The sequence below is a fragment of the Ptychodera flava genome, chromosome 15 (assembly GCF_041260155.1).
Source record: "Ptychodera flava strain L36383 chromosome 15, AS_Pfla_20210202, whole genome shotgun sequence".
Classification (NCBI taxonomy): domain Eukaryota; kingdom Metazoa; phylum Hemichordata; class Enteropneusta; family Ptychoderidae; genus Ptychodera; species Ptychodera flava.
The window spans coordinates 15,926,077-15,947,297 of NC_091942.1; the positions used below are offsets into that span (position 1 = coordinate 15,926,077).

Sequence of the window (21,221 nt, forward strand, 5' to 3'; positions counted from 1 at the left end):
ATTTCTTAAGTGAAAGTTTGACTGATGGCCCGTTCTGATCAAACAACTTACTGTTATATAGTATACACAAACTAGCTAAGATCGATCATTGAAATTAAAAGTTAGGCCTACATTAAGATATGATTGCATAATTTCGTCTACGCCCATGTAAGGTTTTCGTTCACTGTAATAAATTATAATAAATTGTCATCGTCGAAACAGTTTTCGAGGTGATTTAACTTGCTGTTCACTTACAGCTAGGCCCGACACTATGGCAGCAACAGACGATGTTATGACACCGGATAAAGTCAACCCTGAATGAGAATAAAACATTTTTGTTGTTGATTTACCTTTATTATGCAGGGGGTAGCAACGTAGAAACATAATTTATTGGTTAATAAAACATGCTGGGGTTATAGGCCTAATGCTATCAGCAGTGCAGCTGAATTTCCCCGAAAAACAAAGGAAGTTTGCTTCCTCTGTCCGTGGTGCAACTGCGTAGAAAAGATCGCTTGTCATCTGCACAGAGTGCTGAAATGGAACGAATGACCCCGTGACCCCTGTTTATTTCCCATAATGCATGACGGACGCGTAGAACTGTAGATTCGTGTATGGCTTCCTCATAAAAGTTAACGTAAACAACCAGGTGTAAAAGAGCATTATACGCTCATACCTTCAAGTGAAATCTCTAAAGAATACGGTACATTTCAATATCCTCACTTGATCCATGATTGAACTTCACTTGTGAATTCACAAAGATCGTCATCTCCCTCAAATTGACCTTCACTTCAACGCCCATCGATCATGACATATGGAGAGAGTGCTGTGAGTGTTAATATCTTGCCCGGGAGCGATGGCACTCCCTGAATTGAAGAGTACCTATGCTTGTCACGCAAACTTGTAGACACCCCGTCTGAGGGATTTCGAAAAGACTGCCTTTACGCCCCTCCCCTCCCTGTACCTGAAATCACTTTCAAGGGACTTTCAATGGCAGAAATACTTGAAGTCCGACCTAAAGAGGTTAAGAATTCGGGTTTGACTCGATTTCTAGGGCTTGCATTAATTGATAATATGGCTTGCCATGCCAAAAAGAGGAGAAGATTGGGGAGGTGGACCATAGGAAGTCTTTCCCAAACTTTCTTAGGAACCTACTCTCCTTAGATGACTGGAAGACATTCCACTTCACAGAAAATGAAAACATAATTCACCGAGATATCCGTTCTCCCCTAACAGTGCAAACATCAGGATGCAGTGTTGACAAATTGTCAATAACTGAAGAGAACTTTAAGTCTTCAGATGTGAAACAAATTCTGTAAATGTTTCTGTGTGTATTTTGTATTTCTCTCTCTCCAGGTTGGGTTCATATATATTTTCAACTTAATTGTTGGAAGTGGGGCATTGACGATGCCGAAAGCCTTTGCCAAAGCTGGATGGCTCTGCAGTTTAATAGTTTTAGTTTTCTTGGCTTTTATGAGGTAAGTACTGCAGGTCAAGAAGAAGTAGTTTGAAAGGGGGTCAAGTGTCATGTTTGTCCGAATAGACGACATAAGGAAAAAAACGAGTACCAGTGCTTGTCCTTTGACTGAGAGGTTATGCTAATATTTAGAAATTGCTGACCAAGAAACCTTCAGCTAACACTATGTTCATATGTTAATCACATTCACAAATAACAGATTTGTTATCATCTTCAAAGAGTTAATACACATGGTAATATCAGACTTCTAAAACAACATGACCATGTGGTATGAACAGTCCATGAGCCTTCATAGTTGTTTCCACTTCACTTGCCAAATCTTAATAAACTATGAAAAATGTTTTTTCAGAAGATTGCACATAAGGGCAGGCACATAGGTTAGCAAAAATACTTGACAAAAAAACTTCTTGTATAGCACACATTTATTGTGTGTATATTGATGCCGTTGTTAAAATGTAGCTTACAACTCCAATTCAAAAACTCTATCCAAATATTTACAACTTCGTGATTGTATGCATTGCTGGCCATGCCAACTTCATTTTAACGTAAGAGATTTTTGTCAACTTGAATGCTGATTATAACTTAACGCTGAAATAGGTCCAGTGAGTATTGAATATTTGATTGAATCATAACAGTCAGAATTGGAGAATTTGAAGTCTGTATGAGTTTGTGTAGAAATATTTGTTTTCACATTTCCATAATACCACCACAGTCAGTCATTCATGGGTTTGGTGAATGGAAGTTTCTGGCTGTGATGAGCGAGTTTTGATCTCTGTGAGCCAAATTGAAAAGATGTTTTAAAATTCAGTGGAAAAATTTAATCTACGCCCACAAATGTGCCACAGTTCATCAAAAATGTGTTTTTCCCACTGTTCTACCTTCATAAGAATCACAGTCCAGTATTTTCTTTGGCAACAAATATAATGACTTGATTTTCTTGTAGAAATTGATTGTGTCCTTGATACGATAACACTGTTGACAGAAGTAGTGATGTGCTGTCCATCATAACAAGGTTCTTAAATCACTCCAATGTAACCTTATCAGGGTTTATTAATAATTGAAAATGGTGGCATGAATTAAACTAAAAAAGAACTTCTTCAACAAATTCAAAGATTTTCACCAGAGATATGAAAGCAACAAAAAGCTCCCTTGGCAGTCTAAAACTGTATATGATAGCATGATAACGGCAGTAAATCGCTGAATGTATTATTAATATTCAGCTGCCCCAGATATTACACTATGCAGTGACTGCTGAGAATTTTTAAATTATTTAAATATCATAGCTTGACTTGAAAAATCATTTCACAAATCTATCTTTTACCCTTTCACTCTCCTGTTTGGTTAGCTAAGGTGATTTTCATGTGATATTGTCAGATCAACACACTTGGAATAGAGGTGGAAGTTCTCAGTCAGAACTTACAGAAAACAGTCAACATTTTCTGCCAGCTGTTTGATATTCAACACGTGACTTGTGACTGCAGCTGAGAATTTGTATCTTCATCTTTCCTTTCACAGTTTCTTGAATGCAACTTTTATAAATGAAGTCATGGCTGCCGCAAACGCTGTGTTGAGATGGAAGAGACAAGAGTCTAGAGAAGATGTAAGTATTTCTGTTATCAGTTTGGTGAAAAGAAGCAAGTGCCATGGTTAAACGGATGAACATTATGCTACAAAAGTATTTGATGTGTTCTTTATGTCAGTACTACAATAGTCCTCAGTATCACCATTAATTGAGCTTAACCAATGGCAGCCAACGAGGCAATTTTATAACTTTTAAGTAGATCTGATATGATTTGAAAAAGTTACCTCCAGGGTGATATTGCTTGCTATCCTCTGGGACAACTCCCAGCTGGTCGTATTGCCATTATAAAAGCTCTACATAGCATCACCACACTGAAAAACATCCCCGTCACCCAGCTCCACCACACAATTTTGCCCTTCTCATCAGCAAACCCCACAAACAACTGAATCCCACTCCCTTCCCGCTGGTTTGATTTTTCCATATTGCCCATGGAGCAACAGAATAGACTTGTCTCACTCATGATAACAAAATGCCCACCTACTTGCCAACTCACATTGGAAAAAAAAATTACTACCTCTCCATCAGGAGGCTGCTGAAAATAACCCATTTTTGTTTTTGAGTGTCTTTTGATAATATAATGAGCCATTTTGCAGATAACTCTAACTTATAGCCGAGAAATTTTGATTCGCAACATTGTATTCCATGGGATTCATCTCAACACAAGATTTTTTGCCCATGGAACCTTGGGTGGAAAAATTTGATAGTTACCCGAGTATTGCTGGTGGGATTCCATTTAGAAGCAGTATAATCTCTTTATTATATCATATTTCTCAATAGTAGCACACGTTGTGCAAAATAATCTGTCTGGATAATGCTACTGCATAAAAAATATCGTGTTTCCGCCAATATGTTCTCAGGAAATAGGGTAGATCAGATAGGAACTGTTTAAACTTTTATTTGGGAGTGGGCAATCAGAAAACAGCACAATATGGCAAATTCATGAGTGAATTTTGAAATGCATATAAAAAGTTCAGGGTTGGAAGGTTTTATAATAGGGTAGATCAGGTTACTGAAAACCAGCCAATTTTTTTCTTTTGGCCAAAGATACATTAAAATTCAACATTTCATCTTGATGTGTTTATTTTTAGATTTATTTTAGTAAGTATGATTCATGAGTTTGTATTATTTATTTATCTATTTGTTGTTTGTCTATGTATCATCCATATGTTTATTTCAATGTATTGCAAAAACCAACAGTATTTTGCAGATGCACCTCAAATTGTTATATTCAAAAGATGCACGGTGATAAATGGCATGTGTAAAAATAGAATGAGATACAGTAGTTTTCATGCCATAAAATGGACATAGCTAGCTGTGGCTTATAAGCCTGCACAAAATCTGCTATTATTTGCAGGTTTTTACACCCTCCAAAGTCTAAAATGAGTGTCAAATGTTCAAAGCAGGTAATAAATCACTGTCACAAAGTCCAACCACATTAAAATTAATGCTTTGCCATAAATGAGTTCCATCTGCCGTTTTTTTATCCTGTCGACATGCACATATGGTAAACAGCTTTCTGCTGTTTATGTTCCAATGAAAACTGCGCCACATTATGATTTAAAAATATCTACAGTTGATTGTAACTTGCAATGAGTTTTTTCCTGTCACTGCGTTTTAACGGCAAACAAAGGTTTAAAGAATATTTGATATAATGATGGTGTGAAGAACAATATGAGTTTGAATGGGAAGTTCAGTTTCACTATTTCAAAATGTTTCAAAGTGTTTCGTATGATTATTTGGTCGGCACGCCAGTGTCCGGCACATTAGTGACAGTGTCACAAACAGTCACAATGATTCATGCACTGGGGTTTGCACGTTACTAATCAAAAAGTCACTAGAAGATGTGCCTTTCTGCCTGCAAAAGGATGAGTCAACTCTAAGGGCTAAAAATCATCTGAATATGATGTGTACTAATAAAGATGCCAAAAAAAGGTGAACTTAATTTTTTTTTGCCCATGAACATGGTCCCTCCATTTTGACCCTCCCTCTCATGCATACAACATCTGCTGTGTATTAAAAGAGGATGTACACAAAGAGAATCAAAAATTAGATATGCAGTGTTTGAAATGGTTTTCTATTTCTCACAGGGCAATGACTCAGACACCAGTAGCAGCAGTGGCAGCCATGAAGATGAGAAAAGATCCCTGCTCAGTGCCAGTGGCTCTCTCTCACCTAGTATTAATCGTAAGTCATTTCTCTCCACAGTTTATGTGCGCTGACCTAAATATCCTGGCACCTGAATGTTGATTACCTTTATCAGCAAAATTTGCATATTCAAATTTGAATTTATTTGTTGCGTCGGCCAATCCTGTGCATAACGTATGTTATGTTTATTTTTGTTTTTTCTAATTTCTGCAAAATATATTGCTTATTTGTACTTGGTTTCAGTGTTTCATGTGTCTCAGAATTTATTTATTTATTTTTGTCAGCACAACCATGCATACAATTACTGATATACAAACACTTACAAAATGAACAGTCTGCTGAAAATTCAAAAATAATATCAATGTTCACTTTTTTAACGCTGAGGGAAGATAACAGTGTGCTCATTGAATGAAGTTACAACGTGGCTGTCATCGTTCTGTTTGTGTGTTTGTGCTATTTTTTTTCTGCCTTGTTCACAGCTGATGTTACAACGCACACTGCAAATTGCAGTCTGTTTCATGTTGGTTTTTTTGACGAGTTGAATGATCGATCATTTGTTCACACGTATGGATGAGCTGTCAACTTTTTTGTTCACGAAAGTCCAGAGAATTAATTTTTTATAATATCAGTTTTAATAACAGATTAACATAGACATCCACATAGTATTAATATTCCTTGTTTTAGTGCATGAGGAAAAGGTCCGATTTTTTCTAAAACGACTAACACATTTGCATGTGTATGTTAAAAAAATTTTAAACACTAACTACCCGTAGCAAAATCATATACAGTAACCCTAACTTAGTTTTCACACACACTACCTCACACTAATTTCTTCTCTAGATTCAAGGTTAATTTAGGGTTCAATGAAGTAAAAAAAATAAATTCCCACCCTTTGCATGTTTTTAGTTCCTCAAAGGTAAACCCCACACACAATATGTATCAATCTGTTTTTACTGTTTTCTCTTTATTCATTGTATTTGGCTGTTAGGAATTCCTTCATCTTCTTCCGTCCAGTATAAGTACTATGGAGGTAACTACTCTCTTCATTACATTTTTTTCTCATTTCCGATCTACTTCATGTTATGAGCTTTGTCCAGGTTGACCTTGGTAAGGCGAGTCATCGTACACTACATGGCCTCTTTCACAGAAACTTTTTTAAGTGTTTGCTCTTACCATGGCATATTTCAAAACAATCTCCCTTGTCATGTTTCTTGCATTTTGTTCTGGTTGTCAAAGGGAGTTTACTGCATGGATCCTAGAAATTTTACCGGACGACTACCAGTAACCTTGAAACAATATTCAATGACTATCCATTAATCTCTTTCATACCATTTCAGAGTTTTGATTGTCAATCGAAGATAGTGATTGTTTTCGAACTAAAATCAGTCAGGTGGCAAAGATCTAGTTCCTCCAAAGAGAACTTTCTCGCTCATAAAGTCCTCAGCCTCTTTCAAGGACAATTTCCTTATATAGTCATACAGACAAAAATGTTGCCATCATATATGTAGCCTCCTCCAAGGACAGATTTTTAACTAAGCTTTACCACAAGCACATGTAAACTTGATTTTCAATAATTTAAGTCAGCTTTGTTTCAAACAAAAGGCAAAGACCTTAGGCAAGCCCTCTTCATGAAAAGCATTGTCAGCCTTTGCATAATCAGTAATATTATGACTTTTGGCTATTAAAATTTCACAAATAAAATTAAACTGATAATTGATGTAAGATAAACCCCATAAAATGAACTGCAATACAGAATCCACTCCAAATAATGGCCCATAATATCTAGTTCTAGTGAACACCATCTGCTAATCAGCATGTACTGTTTAGAGGTGCACAAAATGAGCTACTCCCACAATGCATCACATAGTGTCTAGTCACCTTGACAAATACATTCACCAAGTAGCTTCCCCACACATCTCCGGGAATAGTTCCAGCATGTGCACGTGGCTAAATGTTTGCATAACAGGAATATGTATAACTGATTGCTTGCACTGTGGTGTTCATATAGTAGTGGCCACAAGAATGCATGTGCCTATTTGTTTCTGTAATGCCTAGCTATGGCAAAGTATTCATTTTATGATATGCGCATTGACTGATTTCACAAAATAAACAACCTATCTGTTGTTGCTGGCTGCAGCTTTTCTGCCTGGCAGAGTTGCTTTTGAGTATGTCATGGGTTTGTACAAGCAGAGATTCGCTTTAGTTTGGTGAAATGTTGCCTACTACAACATCATGACTTCGGCAACTCCTAGAACTCTTACATCATTTTGTTGCAGCAGAACCTACCCCGAAAAGGAAGAGAGATTATTTTGATATAACGCAGAGAGTTGAGATGGGTCAAATGGCTTCCATGTTCTTCAATAAAGGTGAGTAACATCATCAAAGCCAAACCTACATTTTGAAAGTCAATTAGCAAGTTGAAGTTTTGATGGCATTTGGTTTAGATTGGTTGTATTTTTGTGTGGATGTATCTCTGAACATCCTGCATTGGGTACCTTCTGTCAAAACATATGAGGAAAAAATATGAAGTTCATCTGATATTCATTGTAAAAAGCATGCAAATTGTTTCACTATTTTGCAAACTAAATTTGCCCAAAATTAGTGCAACCTGGTAGATTTCAATATGTTATTAAAAACTATCTAGAGTTAATCTGTGTTCAATCGAAAAATTTCAGTGTTTCGATAGCTGTATTCAGACATTTTGTCAAGTCTTTAGGTGTGAGATGCAGGTTTAAACCATAAGTTTGGTGACTGCTTCTGCTGATGTTAATATTTGTTGTAGGGGTAACAGCCTGTTATATTAGTTCCAGCAGTATTTACCTATTCATAGGTGATACAAGATAATGCCATTTGTGAGTTACACTTGTATAAAGAGAAATGAGTACAATGGCTGTGTAGAGTCCCTCAGATGATGTGGGTTCAACAAAAATTGGAATGATATGGTTGTTGTCATGGCTTTTTGTTTGATTTATACTTTTCTGAAATATTCATCCATTCCATTGAATGGATACAAGAAAGTGGTGTAGCCCAGGTTCTAAATCATGAATAAATACCATCTTGACATTGATTTTTTTTTTATTTCAGTGGGTGTCAACCTGTTCTACATCTGCATAATAATCTATCTCTATGGAGATCTTGCCATCTATGCAGCAGCTGTGCCAAAGTCTCTCCGAGATGTTGCCTGGTAAGTCCCATCAAAGTTATAACTTCTCCAAGTGAAGGCTGCTATGTTTTTCCTAGTAATATTTGCATGTCAGAGCTACTGTCCCCTACAGGTTGACTTTCTGCCATGTTTGTAGGAAAGTGACTTTCCCTTATGTCAGAAATCATGCAGTCATCTTGATGTTGATCTTGGTGTCTCTGGATGGTTTAGGAACTCGACATACAAAAGTTTTATTGAGAAGACCATATGCAAGAGTTAATCATTCTCTTTCTACCAGGCTCCATTGACAAACCATAGAAGTAACTGCAACTTGGGAGAAAAAGGATTAAAAGTCATGGATGCAGCATTTCGCATTAATCTCCAGTTACTGTATTAACCCTTATCCTGCCATGTTCATATGACACCATCAGGTCAAGTTTGTTAAAACCAGTGGGGCATAACTGGTCCTCTATGTTGCATTTTAACAAAGACATGAATATTTGAAGGCTGCTGAAAACATGGATACTGTGAACATGATTTTTATGGACTATGAAAGCCGCTATAAAATATACCATGCCAAGCAGGTGACAATATGTAGAATAGGCTCAATACCGCTTTTCACTGGCTTGACACATAGGGGAATTGATACTGTCTGGCAGGATAAGGGTTATGGAAGTTGTCTGGAGGAAGGATAGGGTACATAGCTCAGTGTCCTTCAGGGACACCCTTTTAGTGTTTATTAAAATGTTGAATGTCCACTGATCCTTACTTGTTCCAGATCGTACATATCAACAATTTGAAAGTATTGTAATGTAGGCAGATGAAATTTGTCACTCCACACCACACTCTATTACTTACTATGAAGAAGCTGTTACATGAGATTGATTTGTCATTCTCTTCCAGCAATTCAAAACCTAATGCCTCTGAGAGTGATCCGTGTTGGAATTCCAAGGCGCTAACCAGAATTGATGCCTACAGAATATTTCTAGTAAGTATTTTCTGCGGTTCATGGCTGGCCTGTGAAAAGCTTGCTATGTGCTGGTACCTTCTTACTGTCTCTCTCTTCACCTATCCGCCCCAAGCTGCTTGTCTAAATGTTGTTGATCCTGAGCAGTATCGCAAGTCTTTCATTAATGCGCAAAAAGTAAACTTTCTGGTTATGTGCAGCATGTCGGAATCTTACAGCTTATTGGTTGACTGAATATCAGTCGTGTTCATTATTGAATGAGTTCAAAACAGCCAATCAGCTACAGCTTTTCAAGCTGCTTTTAATACATTTCTATTTCAAAACAGCCAATCAGCCACAACTTTCCAAGCTGCTGCACGTTCTATTTTCAAATTAGCCAATCAGCTATAACTTCCCAAGCCTCTGCACATTCTGTTTCAAAACAGCCAATCAGCAACAACTTTCTAAGCTGCTGCACGTTCTATTTTCAAATTAGCCAATCAGCTATAACTTCCCAAGCCTCTGCACATTCTGTTTCAAAACAGCCAATCAGCAACAACTTTCTAAGCTGTCGGACATTACACTAAATGGATTGCAAAGATACCACGTAACTTTCTTCTCCACCAGGGGAACAACAAATATTTGATTTGTAGAAACATTTCAGGTGGTAATCTGAACTTGAAAAATAATACCAAATACCAAGAGTAAATTGTACGTGTATGTATCTTGTCGTATGCAGGCTTGTTTCTCCTGTGCCCTTGGACCATTTGTGTTCTTCAACGTGCAGAAGACAAAATACTTACAAATCGTGACATCTCTGATGCGATGGTTAGGTGAGTACAAAACCGGAATATAACAACGGTCAAAAGGTCTTACAAAACTTCAGGGATTACATACGATAAGATTATAGTCAAGTTTATTTCAAATTTGTGTATAAAAATCCAGAATATGACAATATTCACGGTCTTACAGAACTTCGTTGATTGGATAGATATGATTTTAGTTTACTTTGAATGTTGATGATGAAATTTACTGTAGGATGAAAGCCAGTAGGTGGGACTATTTGCCCTTGATAACAAGTACCTGGAGGTCAATTTTTTCGCCTCAAAAGATGCAAAATTCAGCGAAAAAATGCCTTCCAGCCTCAGTAACAGGTTCTTATAAATTCCAAGTGTTTGTTGTTGTTGTGGTCATAGCTTCCTGTCTGAGGGCCTAAACGTAGCACCTTTGCCCAAAATGAAGCTTTAGCTTTGGTGTTTCATCACTGAAAAGTGCCACAGTATATCAACATATTCTAAATTCTTCCATCTTTTTCATTTCAGCATTTGGTCTGATGATAGGCATTGCGCTCGTACTCTTGGGTGAAGGCAAAGGCAATGGGAACCCAGTTCTCTTCGACTTTGACGGCATGCCGAACCTGTTCGGTGTAGCCGTCTACTCGTTCATGTGTCAACATTCCCTGCCGTCGTTGGTGACTCCAATCAAAAACAAGTCACGGCTGACAACTCTTTTCTTCTGCGACTTCTCCATCATAATGGTGTTCTACCTCGTCCTGTGTTTCACGGCGGCGTTCTGCTTTGACAGCAACGATCTGGACGATCTCTACACGCTCAACTTTAAAAACTCGGATGTAACCAGCGTCAAGTTTTTCCAGTACTACCTGGCTCTGTTTCCCGTCTTCACCCTGAGCACAAACTTCCCGATCATCGCGATAACACTCAGGAACAATTTGAAAACACTCTTCCACAAGGAGGGGAGGAAGTTTCCATGGATTGTAGACAAGATTTTATTCCCAATGGTGACAATACTGCCACCAATAGCCGTGGCGTTTTACACCCATGACCTTGAGCTTCTGGTTGGAATCACTGGTTCCTATGCTGGCGTCGGTATACAGTATTTTACACCAGCATTGTTAGTGTACTACGCCAGAAAAGACCTTACAAAATATTATGGGCATAGGTGGGAAAACAAGCACATGTCCCCATTTCGGGGCAAATTTTGGGTCATATTTGTCAATATTTGGGCTGTTGCATGTATCATATTTGTCACAGTCAATCACATTATAAGCAAATCTTGATGGAAATAGTAATATGTGCAACGGTGTTTATTTTTTAGAAAAAAACTACAGAATTTGTGACACAAAGGTTTTTTTGGGATTTTGTCAACTAAGTGTGACGTGTTGTAACTGTGTCAAAGCAATGTGTGGTTTACTACAGGGTTAATAATCAAAATTTGGACAATTTAGGAAAAAAAAAACTCAAAAGATTTTGATAGGCTCAGGGTAATTTGTGGAACCTTTCACTGCCCCCACGGTGGTGCAACCATTGTTTTTTCAGTGATATGGTTAGCATTTCTTAGAAGACACAGCAGTGAAAGGGGTAACATTTTATTGCAAAGCTATCCAGCCACCATGATCAGAGTCATCAAATGGTGCCTATATCACCTCAGGGTTTCCCCATCCTCCTTCACAACCACACATTTTAGAAAATCCCATTGTTATCCATTGTGATGGGGTCTGAGCGTGGAATGACCCTACCTGTCAAAAATTATCACAACCTACCCATAAAATTACGGACGGATATTATATATTCGCCAACTATCAAGCTACTGGTTGAAATGTGCAAACTTAAAAAAAAATATTTAGAAAGAAGCTCATATTTTAAAATTTTTAGTTAATGATTTTGCCAGTATATTTTGTTGAACTGCAAGCAATCAGTCTTGTGAAAATCTATTTACATTTTCAAGCCCCGTCTCCTTCATATCAAAATAAATCTACAAGTATATTTTCATAGCTTTACCAGAAGTCAAAATTATGCATATATGCATTGAAGTTGTGTAATGCAATTTGACAGTATCCTAAGTTGATATGCTGTGAAAATCATCAGAGTAAAGATCGACTATCTTGAAAAACTCATTGCTGTATAAACATTGCAGCACTTCTTATAGGGGGAATATCAATCCCTTTTGGAGTTAGACTTGAAAGATCCGTCGCTCGAGGGCGCTCTGTCAGAGGGAAGCATAGAGAGCGCCCTCAAGTGACGGATCTTTCAGTCTATATTGGAGTATATAAATGTGTATTCTTCGTCCTATTTTTGTAGCAATGCAAGTTACTATACTATTCGGCAATACTTTAAACACTTTTGGTCAGTGACCAGTTCTTATGTGCACCATTTGTAGAATCTGCTTTTTAAAGTTATGAGACCACGGATATTGTCCATCACCAACGGCTTCACTGCACTGATTGGTCGTAGCACCTCAGTGTGCAGATCCACTGCACCGACTTGATCTGCGACGATTGGGCGGCGCCATGTTTGTTATTTGAAAGATAAGCATGTTGTCACACTTGTAGTTACTTCACTCTGGTCAAAATTTCAAGCTGAGAGTATACAGAGGGAGGGATGACCATTCCATTTCTCACCCCCTTTTGCAGTCACCAGTACTTGACCGACTTCCACCATAGACCCTCGAGGGTCTATGCTTCCACCCACCTGTATAATGGTTGATTCCGTGATTTTAAAGTGCTTGAAATGGAATCACGTTCGGCAAAACAGGGTCGTGGGAAACACTAGCTACTTATGCGCACGGTCTGCTTAATGAATAAATTCTCTAATTAGCATAAGGATGTTCTGTATAGTTAATGCCAGAAATTTGCAGAAGTGAAGTTACTTTCCACAAAAGTTATTGCAAATTGCAGTGACGTTCCCTCTGTTTGAACATAGACCCTCATTTTTCTCGAGGGTCTATGGTTTGAATCATGTTTGGCCGCCAACTTGAGCAAAACTGTCAATCGAGTCTCGATAAAATTCACCGATGACTTGCATATCTTTGGTGGCTGTAACTGGTGTGCAGGGTTTGTGCAGTGAAGCTGTTGTGTGTGGAAATAATGAGACATTACAACTCATTCTAACATCAGCTGCCTTGACGGCAATGCAGCTTCTTAAAATTCATATTTACAGCTAGGAATTATATGTAATATAGTAATTAAGCAAAAATATACTCCCTCCCAGCCTATAATGAATGAAGCAAAGCTGAGTATATTACAAGTGCAAAGTTTGCTTGAGTCCATTATGGGCTTGGAGGGGGTACATTAGGCCAAAAAAAATAAATTGTGCTGTTCCGATAACATGATATTCAAAAAAAGGGTAGGTAGGTCAGCAAGAATTTTTTTTCAAAAATATTTTTATTTTTAAATATGCATTTTTCAGGGGTTCAGGGTAGTCAAACACTGGCCACAACATTTCCAGAAAAATGTATCATACATAAAAGGAAAAAAACCCATAAAAGACATCCTTGTTCAAGCAAAAAATCAAATGGCAAGTAAAGAACACGTGATTTTACAGGTTTTTCTTTCTTTTCCTTTTACTTCCATGTTTACGTAGCTCTTAAAAGTTTAGGGTCAACAGGTAAAAAATAGGGTAGGTTGGGTTATCGGAACAGCACAATTTTTTTTGTTCGGCCTTGTTGCTATTATTTCTGATAGTTATGGTGATGCCAATGAATTTGTAGATGTAGAAAATATCTCTGGCCACAATGCTTGATAATCTGATACATTATCAAGAATAATCTCGGAGGTTGACATCACAAATTTCACTGGTATTGACAGCGCTATAATATACAGTATATTGTATTATATTATATAATATTTACTCAAAAAAAATATAAAAAGATTGTGTTAGGATGGTTTGTATGTTATGGGCAGGACTTGCTTCCTTATACAAAGCCTTTTGATTCAAATCAATTGCTCCATAGGGAATACTTTGGTTACTGTATACCTTTTACTCAATTTAAGGCATGTTAGCCGATACATTTTTAAAAATAATTTGAAATTCATCTTGTAGGGGGTTCTTTTGCCATTGTAGAGATTAAATTGTACAATGGTATTTGTAAGTTACGTGCAGTAGATACACATCATCTTGCCAAACTGTCATGGTCAAGTGCATTTTTCTATACCTGGTATATGTAAATCAGATATTCAAGTTGTACATCTGACACCACCAGTGCCCAAAGCTCACACAGGAGAAAGATATACATGGTTTGAGTGGTGCAATAAAACGATGTGTTGTGTGGACCCTCGCACAACTTTTACTGCAATTCTTACAAACACACACATTTCATAGCAATCAATCAATCAGAGAGATTTTTTACGGTAGCGCACGCAAAATTTCATCATTTTGTATTGTTTTAAGGTGCTGGGTACAGAATTGATATGATGCTCTTCCAAATGAGTTGAATTTTTATGATCCTCTCAGATAACCATTTTACTACCAGGGTTCAGAACAACTCGTATCATCATCATTTATGTAGTTGGGCTGATGTACAGTGAATGCAGAACAATTTTTTTTTTTAACGTTACAATTGGTGACGGTTACTCATATAATTCTGTAAGGCTTTGCCCATGGGTGACAAATTAATGGCTTGGTGCCCCCTTTAGAAATGCATGGTTCAAAAAGGCCATTCTCACTGCAGGGCATATGAGCCGTAGTATTGCATAGAGGCTAATTGAGAACAGTAGTTGTATTAGGCTGTAGCTGGCTTGTTCCAGGATCATGAGCGTATGAGGACAATTTTTGATGATGTCTTAGCCAGCGAAGTTTTTGAAATAGAAGAAAATAATATACAGAAACTTGCTGAGAAAAATCAGTACACACATTCTCAATAAATGTGACTTTATTTAAAATAAAAAAAATGCACAGAAATTTTACAAAGTCTGTCTTTCCTTTTGTGTCTGCATACATTTGCTTGGACAATGTGTAAAACAAAGGTTACACTCAGAGAGGAGCCACTTGCATTATGGTAATATCGTGCAATTGGTTTGGCTGTGGTGATCTGTGCAAATGAATGCTCAAACGAGTGGATAGATTTTTCATGTTTCACGTATCTTTTACATTTTATATACACAATTCCCCCCTCCCCTCAATCACTTGCTGCAAGTTTGACCATTACGTGTCCATCTAAGGTAAGGCTGGCATCAACAACACACTATAGATCTAGATCAAGCAAGTGTGAATCAGGACACACAGACAACATTTTCTATGAAAGCTATGCCTGATCTCTCTCAGTTCCTGTTGCAGTCTGCCATCCAAATACTCATTCTTGCTATGGCACTGGACTTTGAACTGTCTTTGCCTGCGACGACGACCTTGACAATGGCGTCCTTGGTGTACTTGTTTTACGCCTGAACTCCACACTTCGCCTCCCGCCCTGTGCACCTGCTGCTGCTGCGGCCACTTCTTCATCACTGTCTGGGGGTTCATGCTGGCGCCAGAAGTTTTCCACCTTCACCGAGATGTCTTCATTTTCCTCCCGTAGTTCTTTCTGCCACTGCCTCAGTTCCTGCACTTCAGGATCTCTTCGGATCTGCCAAGAACAACAACAACAACATGCTACATCACAAATAATGGTACTCTGAAAACAATTCTCAGTTACTTCTACCCTTTCCACTTTCGCATAGAAGATATTATTTTTTGCTGACACAGTGGGTCCAAATCTTTTATGTAGTAATTATCCGTTGGCCCCTTTAGGTACCTGTCATTACCAATGAATAGAAACATACATAAGAATGCTGAATGTACATGTATTGCCTGCCAGCTCAGCAAAACACAAGTGTTCTCCAATCAAGCGTTTGCTTTGGCTTTTATATTACCTTTTTTCAGGATAGGTGCAGTCAAGCAATTACAATTTGGTCAAATGGCCCGATTCCTCTCTTCTGATAGTATCAAGAAACTGTGACGTTCCAACCTTCATTTTTTGGTCATGATTGCTTGGTACTATTGGATTTTTCAAATGTTCAGCCAAAAATATTTGTAACAGTGCAATGACTTCAGCTTTTTAATCAAACACACAATTATGACAAATAATCAACAACTGTTGCTGCAGCAGGTTTGATATGAACACAGTCACAAGGAAAGACACTGAGATATCAACAGAAACTCTCTTTGATAATGTCTAATGTAATCAATACTAACCCTATAACCCCTGTAGAATGACTGGATAACAATGGCCGCCTCTTCTTCTGTCCATATCAATGACAGGGGCAACGGTGGTCTTGGGTTCTCTGCCAGTATCTTCTGTACAAATGGAATCTCGTCTAAGGTGTCATTTTCTCTTCCAAAATAGTCTGTATTGTGTCTGTGTTAAACATTGGGGAAGAAAAACAAAAGAGTGAATTTCCATGAGATAACACAAACACATCCAAAGGGGGATATGGTGATTTTTCAAACTTTACAATGATAGGGCTGTTTGCAAATGACGTCAGAGTATGCAAAAATAAATATTTGTCTGGAAATTATGGATGCAAAAACAGCCATACATGCAACACTGATAAAATTTGTTCACATTTCAAGCAGCAGTATCCAATGTTGCACACTTGCAGCTACTTTAACAACTCTGTAATCATGAACAGCTGCAGTATATTCCATCAACACAAGGCTCAAAGCTGTGTAAACCTAAAAATCGGTTTTCAGGACATCTTTCCAAAATGAAGTGATATCAATGCAACATGTACCACCTACCTCCAGAGATATTCTGTCAGAAAATCTAAGCCATTAAATCTGAATCTCTTTCTCTGTTGAAAAGGACAAAGAACTACTTTTACCATTCAACAACATGAAAGATATGCGATGGTGGAAAGGGTACAGCAATAGCCAATAACAGACGGTATTTTGAATCAATATTGGGTCTTTACTGAGGTTACTATTTTGAATACTTCCTGACAATTTGTCAACAAAAAATGAAGCACTTCCAAGAACAAAAAGATATGATTATAAATACTTAAGGTAGAACGCACCTCGGGGACAGACATTCGGACTCTCAAACTTTTACAATTCTCTTCTGATATACCACTTGTGGGGGTTCATTTTAAAGCTCTTGGTGAAAGAAAACTTTTCACCGGCTTACTTTTTTGAAATTCGAAAATTTTTATTTTTCACCATAGGGTTAACACAGGGATGGCGGCCATTTTGAATTTCGAATATCGGTAAATCTTGGGTTATTTGTTTCTCTAGTACCAAAATTTGCATGGTGACCCCCTATTTTTATTCTTGATTTTGAAAGAGAATGATTGAAAGATTCCTTGAGGAAAGTTAGAGTAAAAGTTTAAGTCATTCACTTTCGAGGTGCATATTACCTTAAATACCGGCTCGATGAGGCCCGGGATCGGGATTAACTAAGGTGATAAGAAGATTATGAGGTGTTTCTGTCTTTTGTTCTCCTTTGAAATTGCAATCGTTATATAAGTATATTGCTAGATTTTTGGATTAAACCGCACCGGGCTTTAAGTTATTGGGAGAACTGAGCATGAAACTTCTGCTTTATTGTGAAGCCCAAAAAATGTAAAGTGTGTGAATAATTAACTATTTTATTCTAGACAGTATAGAGTTCTTCAAAAGTGAAACAAATATCACAAACCTCAAAACATTTTTCGTCTTTTGCTTGCTTCAGCATTTCCAACATACCAGGCAAAAGAACAGGAAAGACATAATACTCTAAATATTCTCTTGGTGAGCCTGTTACAGTGAATGTAAGAAGACAATTGTCAACGACAGATTAATATGTCCATTCTGAATTTAACGCCCAGACAGTGAGAGTGTATTTTTGAATGTAAGAATAGGTTACGGGCTTAAATTATATGTTTAAATGTGACTTAAACAGTGTTGTGTGTGAAATTAACAGCCAGACATCCGGACAGGTAACTTTTGCCTGCCAATCAAAATAGCAGCTGCCCTGACACTAATATGTTGGGGCGGAGGGAAATTACGGCCGTGATGGAAGGACGTACAGACAAGCCAATAAAAGTGTTTCCTTTGAACACTTACTACAAAATCCTTCTTTATTAACAAATCAAAGGGTTTATATACATGTGTGGTGTGTAAAAGTCACATTTACTTATATTAAAATTCATTAGTCTATTGAAGTCATGCCAGGTGTGATCTCAGGGTGGTCTTTCGATACACAAATCCAAAATGTAGAACATGTAAATGGCATGAAGCCTGAAAGGTGTCAGTAAACAAACTTGAACACATATTAGATGATCACTTTTTGTGTTGATAAATAAACTACATGTATATGTTATTTATGTAAAACTTCATCTTTTCATTTTCTGACATATGTCTTGCAGACTTTACCGAGTGTACCTTGCCCCTTGTTTCAGCCAAATGAAAATTTGTGACTGTTTCCACCAATCCATCAGATACTTTAAAAACATTTACCCGTCCAGGACACGTTGGCAGGTACACATTGCCAGCTTTGACAGCACAGGAATTTTCACTTTCACTCACAGGCGAATAGTAAAGTGCAATAATGAATGGTCTTTAAATAATCATGAACATTTGAATGAGTGATGTCGCATATTTAATTTGGCGATAATGTTTGCAGATAATTTTGCCAGGTTTCTCTCTCCGACTCACTCTGATTAAAAGGCGTCATTTAAATATAGACATCAACAGGAATATTGATGAATAAATATAATCTCTGCCCTCTATCCATAGTACATGCTGCAGCAAAGGTAAACTTACATGTATCTTTAGGAGGAGGTGGTGGCGGGGTTGGCGGAGGCGATTTCGGGGGTTTCTCTAATATCGTGTGTCCAACTAGGGCTGGATGTGACAGTGCGGGGTCGAAGTCATCCACTGGGTCACAATCCGTGTCAATCTTTCGCATCATTTTACCGTAGATGACCGGTGTATGGGCGGCTGGGTCATACTGGATGATATCAGTGACCACTGACGCAGCATCGTCCTCTAATTGAAATGGAGGCCGTTGTAAAGCAAATTCTGTCAGGAAAAAACCCCAGAATATTATAACTATGCATCAAATTCTCCCTTTCGGTTTATGGTTTATGACAATTGTCGCAACACTATGTTAGGGGAGAACCATTTGATTTCTGGGGGGGGGTATGGAGGAAGAGGGTATGGGAGCAAATTTTTTTTTCCTGTCAGAGTGACAGCAATTTTTTTTTTCTACTGTCAGACCTGCATCAATTTTTTTTTTCCAAATGGAGTAGCAGTGCAAATTTTTTTTTTTATTGGTCATCAAGTTTGTAATGCGTTGTATATAAGGGACCCGTCATTATTTACGGCCTGAAACTCCGAAATTTCGAGTGACCCCCCGCCCTTCGCCAACCATGATGAATTTGAGTAACCTCCCTCTCTAACTCTGAAATTTTGACCGATCCCCCACTTAGAAAAGTTAAATACCAATACATGTAATTGTAAAATTCACAAAATACAGCAACAGTAAAGACCTATCAAATCCTGATGTACCCTGCTAGACTATCATCAGTTATCTCATGATGGTTCAACAAAGGTGAACACATCAAAATGAAATTCAAAGTCACAATAAAATAAAGATATAAAAGATCACGCAGTATCTAATCATATAGTATATTGTTTAATTTGGATGGATATTATGACAGGGTTTTCACTAGGATATCTGACCGGGCAGAATTTGAAAGTACAGGGGGAGAACATGAGAGAGGCTTAGGGGGAAGTGTCACAGGGGCTTTCCCCTATCTTGCATGGAAATGTTTAAGATATTGATGTGTGCAATGGTGCAGTCTGGTGCAATCTGAGAGTTTTTTTAATTTGTTTACTAAGTGAAACTGATAGAATACCCCAAGGGGGAGAGCACGAGAGGGGGGTTCCCCCTCTCGTATTGGAAATTTTGAGAAATTGATGTGTTTAATGGTGCAATCTGAGAGGAGTTTCAGTTTATTTTGCACTCGGTAAAACTGTTTAAAAATGACATTGAACACTGATATTTTTTACATTTTTTGCATGATCAGTTTTTGAGTCACAATATTCAACAACCAAACAATGACAATACAATTTGTGAAAAACAGTTCTGTTTGCCAGAGACTGAAGACAAATGAATATACAGGAACGTAAAATCTGTGACCTTCTGGTGTCATTTCTCCAGCTGCCAGCTTCTAATGAAAAGCCTGAATATGGTATGTTTGCGATCCGGTGTTTGTGGTCAGAAAAACAAGGCTCACACATTGTATTTCATTATATTTGTTGTTCCTCAATTTTTCATTGTCAAGGTACATCTTTCTAACAAATTTATATCAAGAAAATAATATATTGGTTTTAATACTAGTTTATTGACTCCTGTCTTGTGTTTTAAATTTTCACAATTTACAGAAGTCAAATAGTCCCCTTTAGATAGTGCCTATGCCATTGAGATATTGCAACAGAAATCCTGCAATATGATTTCTTGGGTCAGAAAAGGGAAGGAAAACATTGAGTGTACGGAGGTGTTAAAGTAGACCTATGTAGTGCATGTTTATATCATAAGTGCTGGGGAAAGAAACATAAGAATTGCTTGTGGTAAAAACATTTGCGCCGCCTATGGCGGCGCGCCGGCAAAGAATACATGAGAATAAGTCTCCAAATTTTGCTTATTTCTGGTGCATTGTGACAATTTTTTTTTCTCTTCTGTCTGTTATGACAATTTTTTTTTTTCTCAGGCCATGACAGGATCATTTTTTTTTCTTCTCTCTCACCTGGTGACAAATTTTTTTTCTCAAAATCCTCCATATCCCCCCCCAGAAATCAAATGGTTCCCCCTTATTTACACGCGCGTACACCGTACAGAATCAGAGAATGGAACAGCAGGATCGAACGAGTCAACGAGAGTTTTATATTTTGGGAGTAATGCGCTCGCAAAAACGTCGTTGTATTCTCATTGAAATAACAAGACGAGGAAAACAGACAAAGTGACTTTACACGCGCGCACAGAAAATACAGAAACAAACCTACCTTTGCATATTTCATCCCATAACTTGGGTTCTTTTTTATCTATCACGACCGACATCTTGGCCGGTTGTTAGTGTTGTTGTTGCGTGCCAGACAACACCTCATTCCAAAAGTCTCCACATCCGTTGTAAAGAATAAGTGCAACAGTAAGGCCCGGCTTTATTATAAATTTTGAAAAGTAGCACTTGCAAAATATAAAT

The 21,221-nt window shown here is 37.7% G+C and overlaps 2 protein-coding genes across 5 annotated transcripts in view; one reads left to right on the forward strand and one right to left on the reverse strand.

The window, feature by feature from the left end:
• LOC139151315 (transmembrane protein 104-like) overlaps positions 1-14,964 on the forward strand; it is a 16,032-nt gene extending 1,068 nt beyond the window's left edge. The window contains exons 2-10 of one of the 4 annotated variants that reach the window (XM_070724005.1): positions 1,333-1,454; positions 2,969-3,053; positions 5,123-5,219; positions 6,169-6,210; positions 7,457-7,546; positions 8,265-8,364; positions 9,226-9,310; positions 10,008-10,101; positions 10,591-14,964. In XM_070724005.1, the coding sequence (XP_070580106.1) occupies positions 1,333-1,454; positions 2,969-3,053; positions 5,123-5,219; positions 6,169-6,210; positions 7,457-7,546; positions 8,265-8,364; positions 9,226-9,310; positions 10,008-10,101; positions 10,591-11,345 (1,470 nt within the window). In that variant the 3' untranslated portion in view covers positions 11,346-14,964. The remainder of the gene's footprint in view (positions 1-1,332; positions 1,455-2,968; positions 3,054-5,122; positions 5,220-6,168; positions 6,211-7,456; positions 7,547-8,264; positions 8,365-9,225; positions 9,311-10,007; positions 10,102-10,590) is intronic. The other 3 variants (XM_070724006.1, XM_070724007.1, XM_070724008.1) reach the window with 3 other exon arrangements.
• LOC139151319 (IQ domain-containing protein K-like) lies at positions 14,893-21,172 on the reverse strand. The gene is made up of 6 exons (XM_070724014.1): positions 21,025-21,172; positions 18,781-19,038; positions 17,675-17,772; positions 16,780-16,832; positions 16,234-16,396; positions 14,893-15,625 (listed from the first exon to the last, which is right to left on the reverse strand). Exons 1-6 carry the CDS (start codon positions 21,077-21,079, stop codon positions 15,365-15,367), a joined length of 888 nt encoding a protein of 295 aa, XP_070580115.1. The 5' UTR covers positions 21,080-21,172; the 3' UTR covers positions 14,893-15,364.
• Positions 21,173-21,221: the final 49 nt, after the last annotated feature.

Bases quoted from the DNA above. Each gene is read 5' to 3' on its own strand.
- LOC139151319 (XM_070724014.1), bottom strand. From the start codon at position 21,079: ATGTCGGTCGTGATAGATAAAAAAGAACCCAAGTTATGGGATGAAATA. The intron at 17,773-18,780 runs GTAAGTTTACCT...TCACTGTAACAG, and splicing joins ACCTCCTCCTAAAGATACAT to GCTCACCAAGAGAATATTTA. The intron at 16,833-17,674 runs GTTTGTGATATT...CCTTTTCAACAG, and splicing joins AAGACGAAAAATGTTTTGAG to AGAAAGAGATTCAGATTTAA.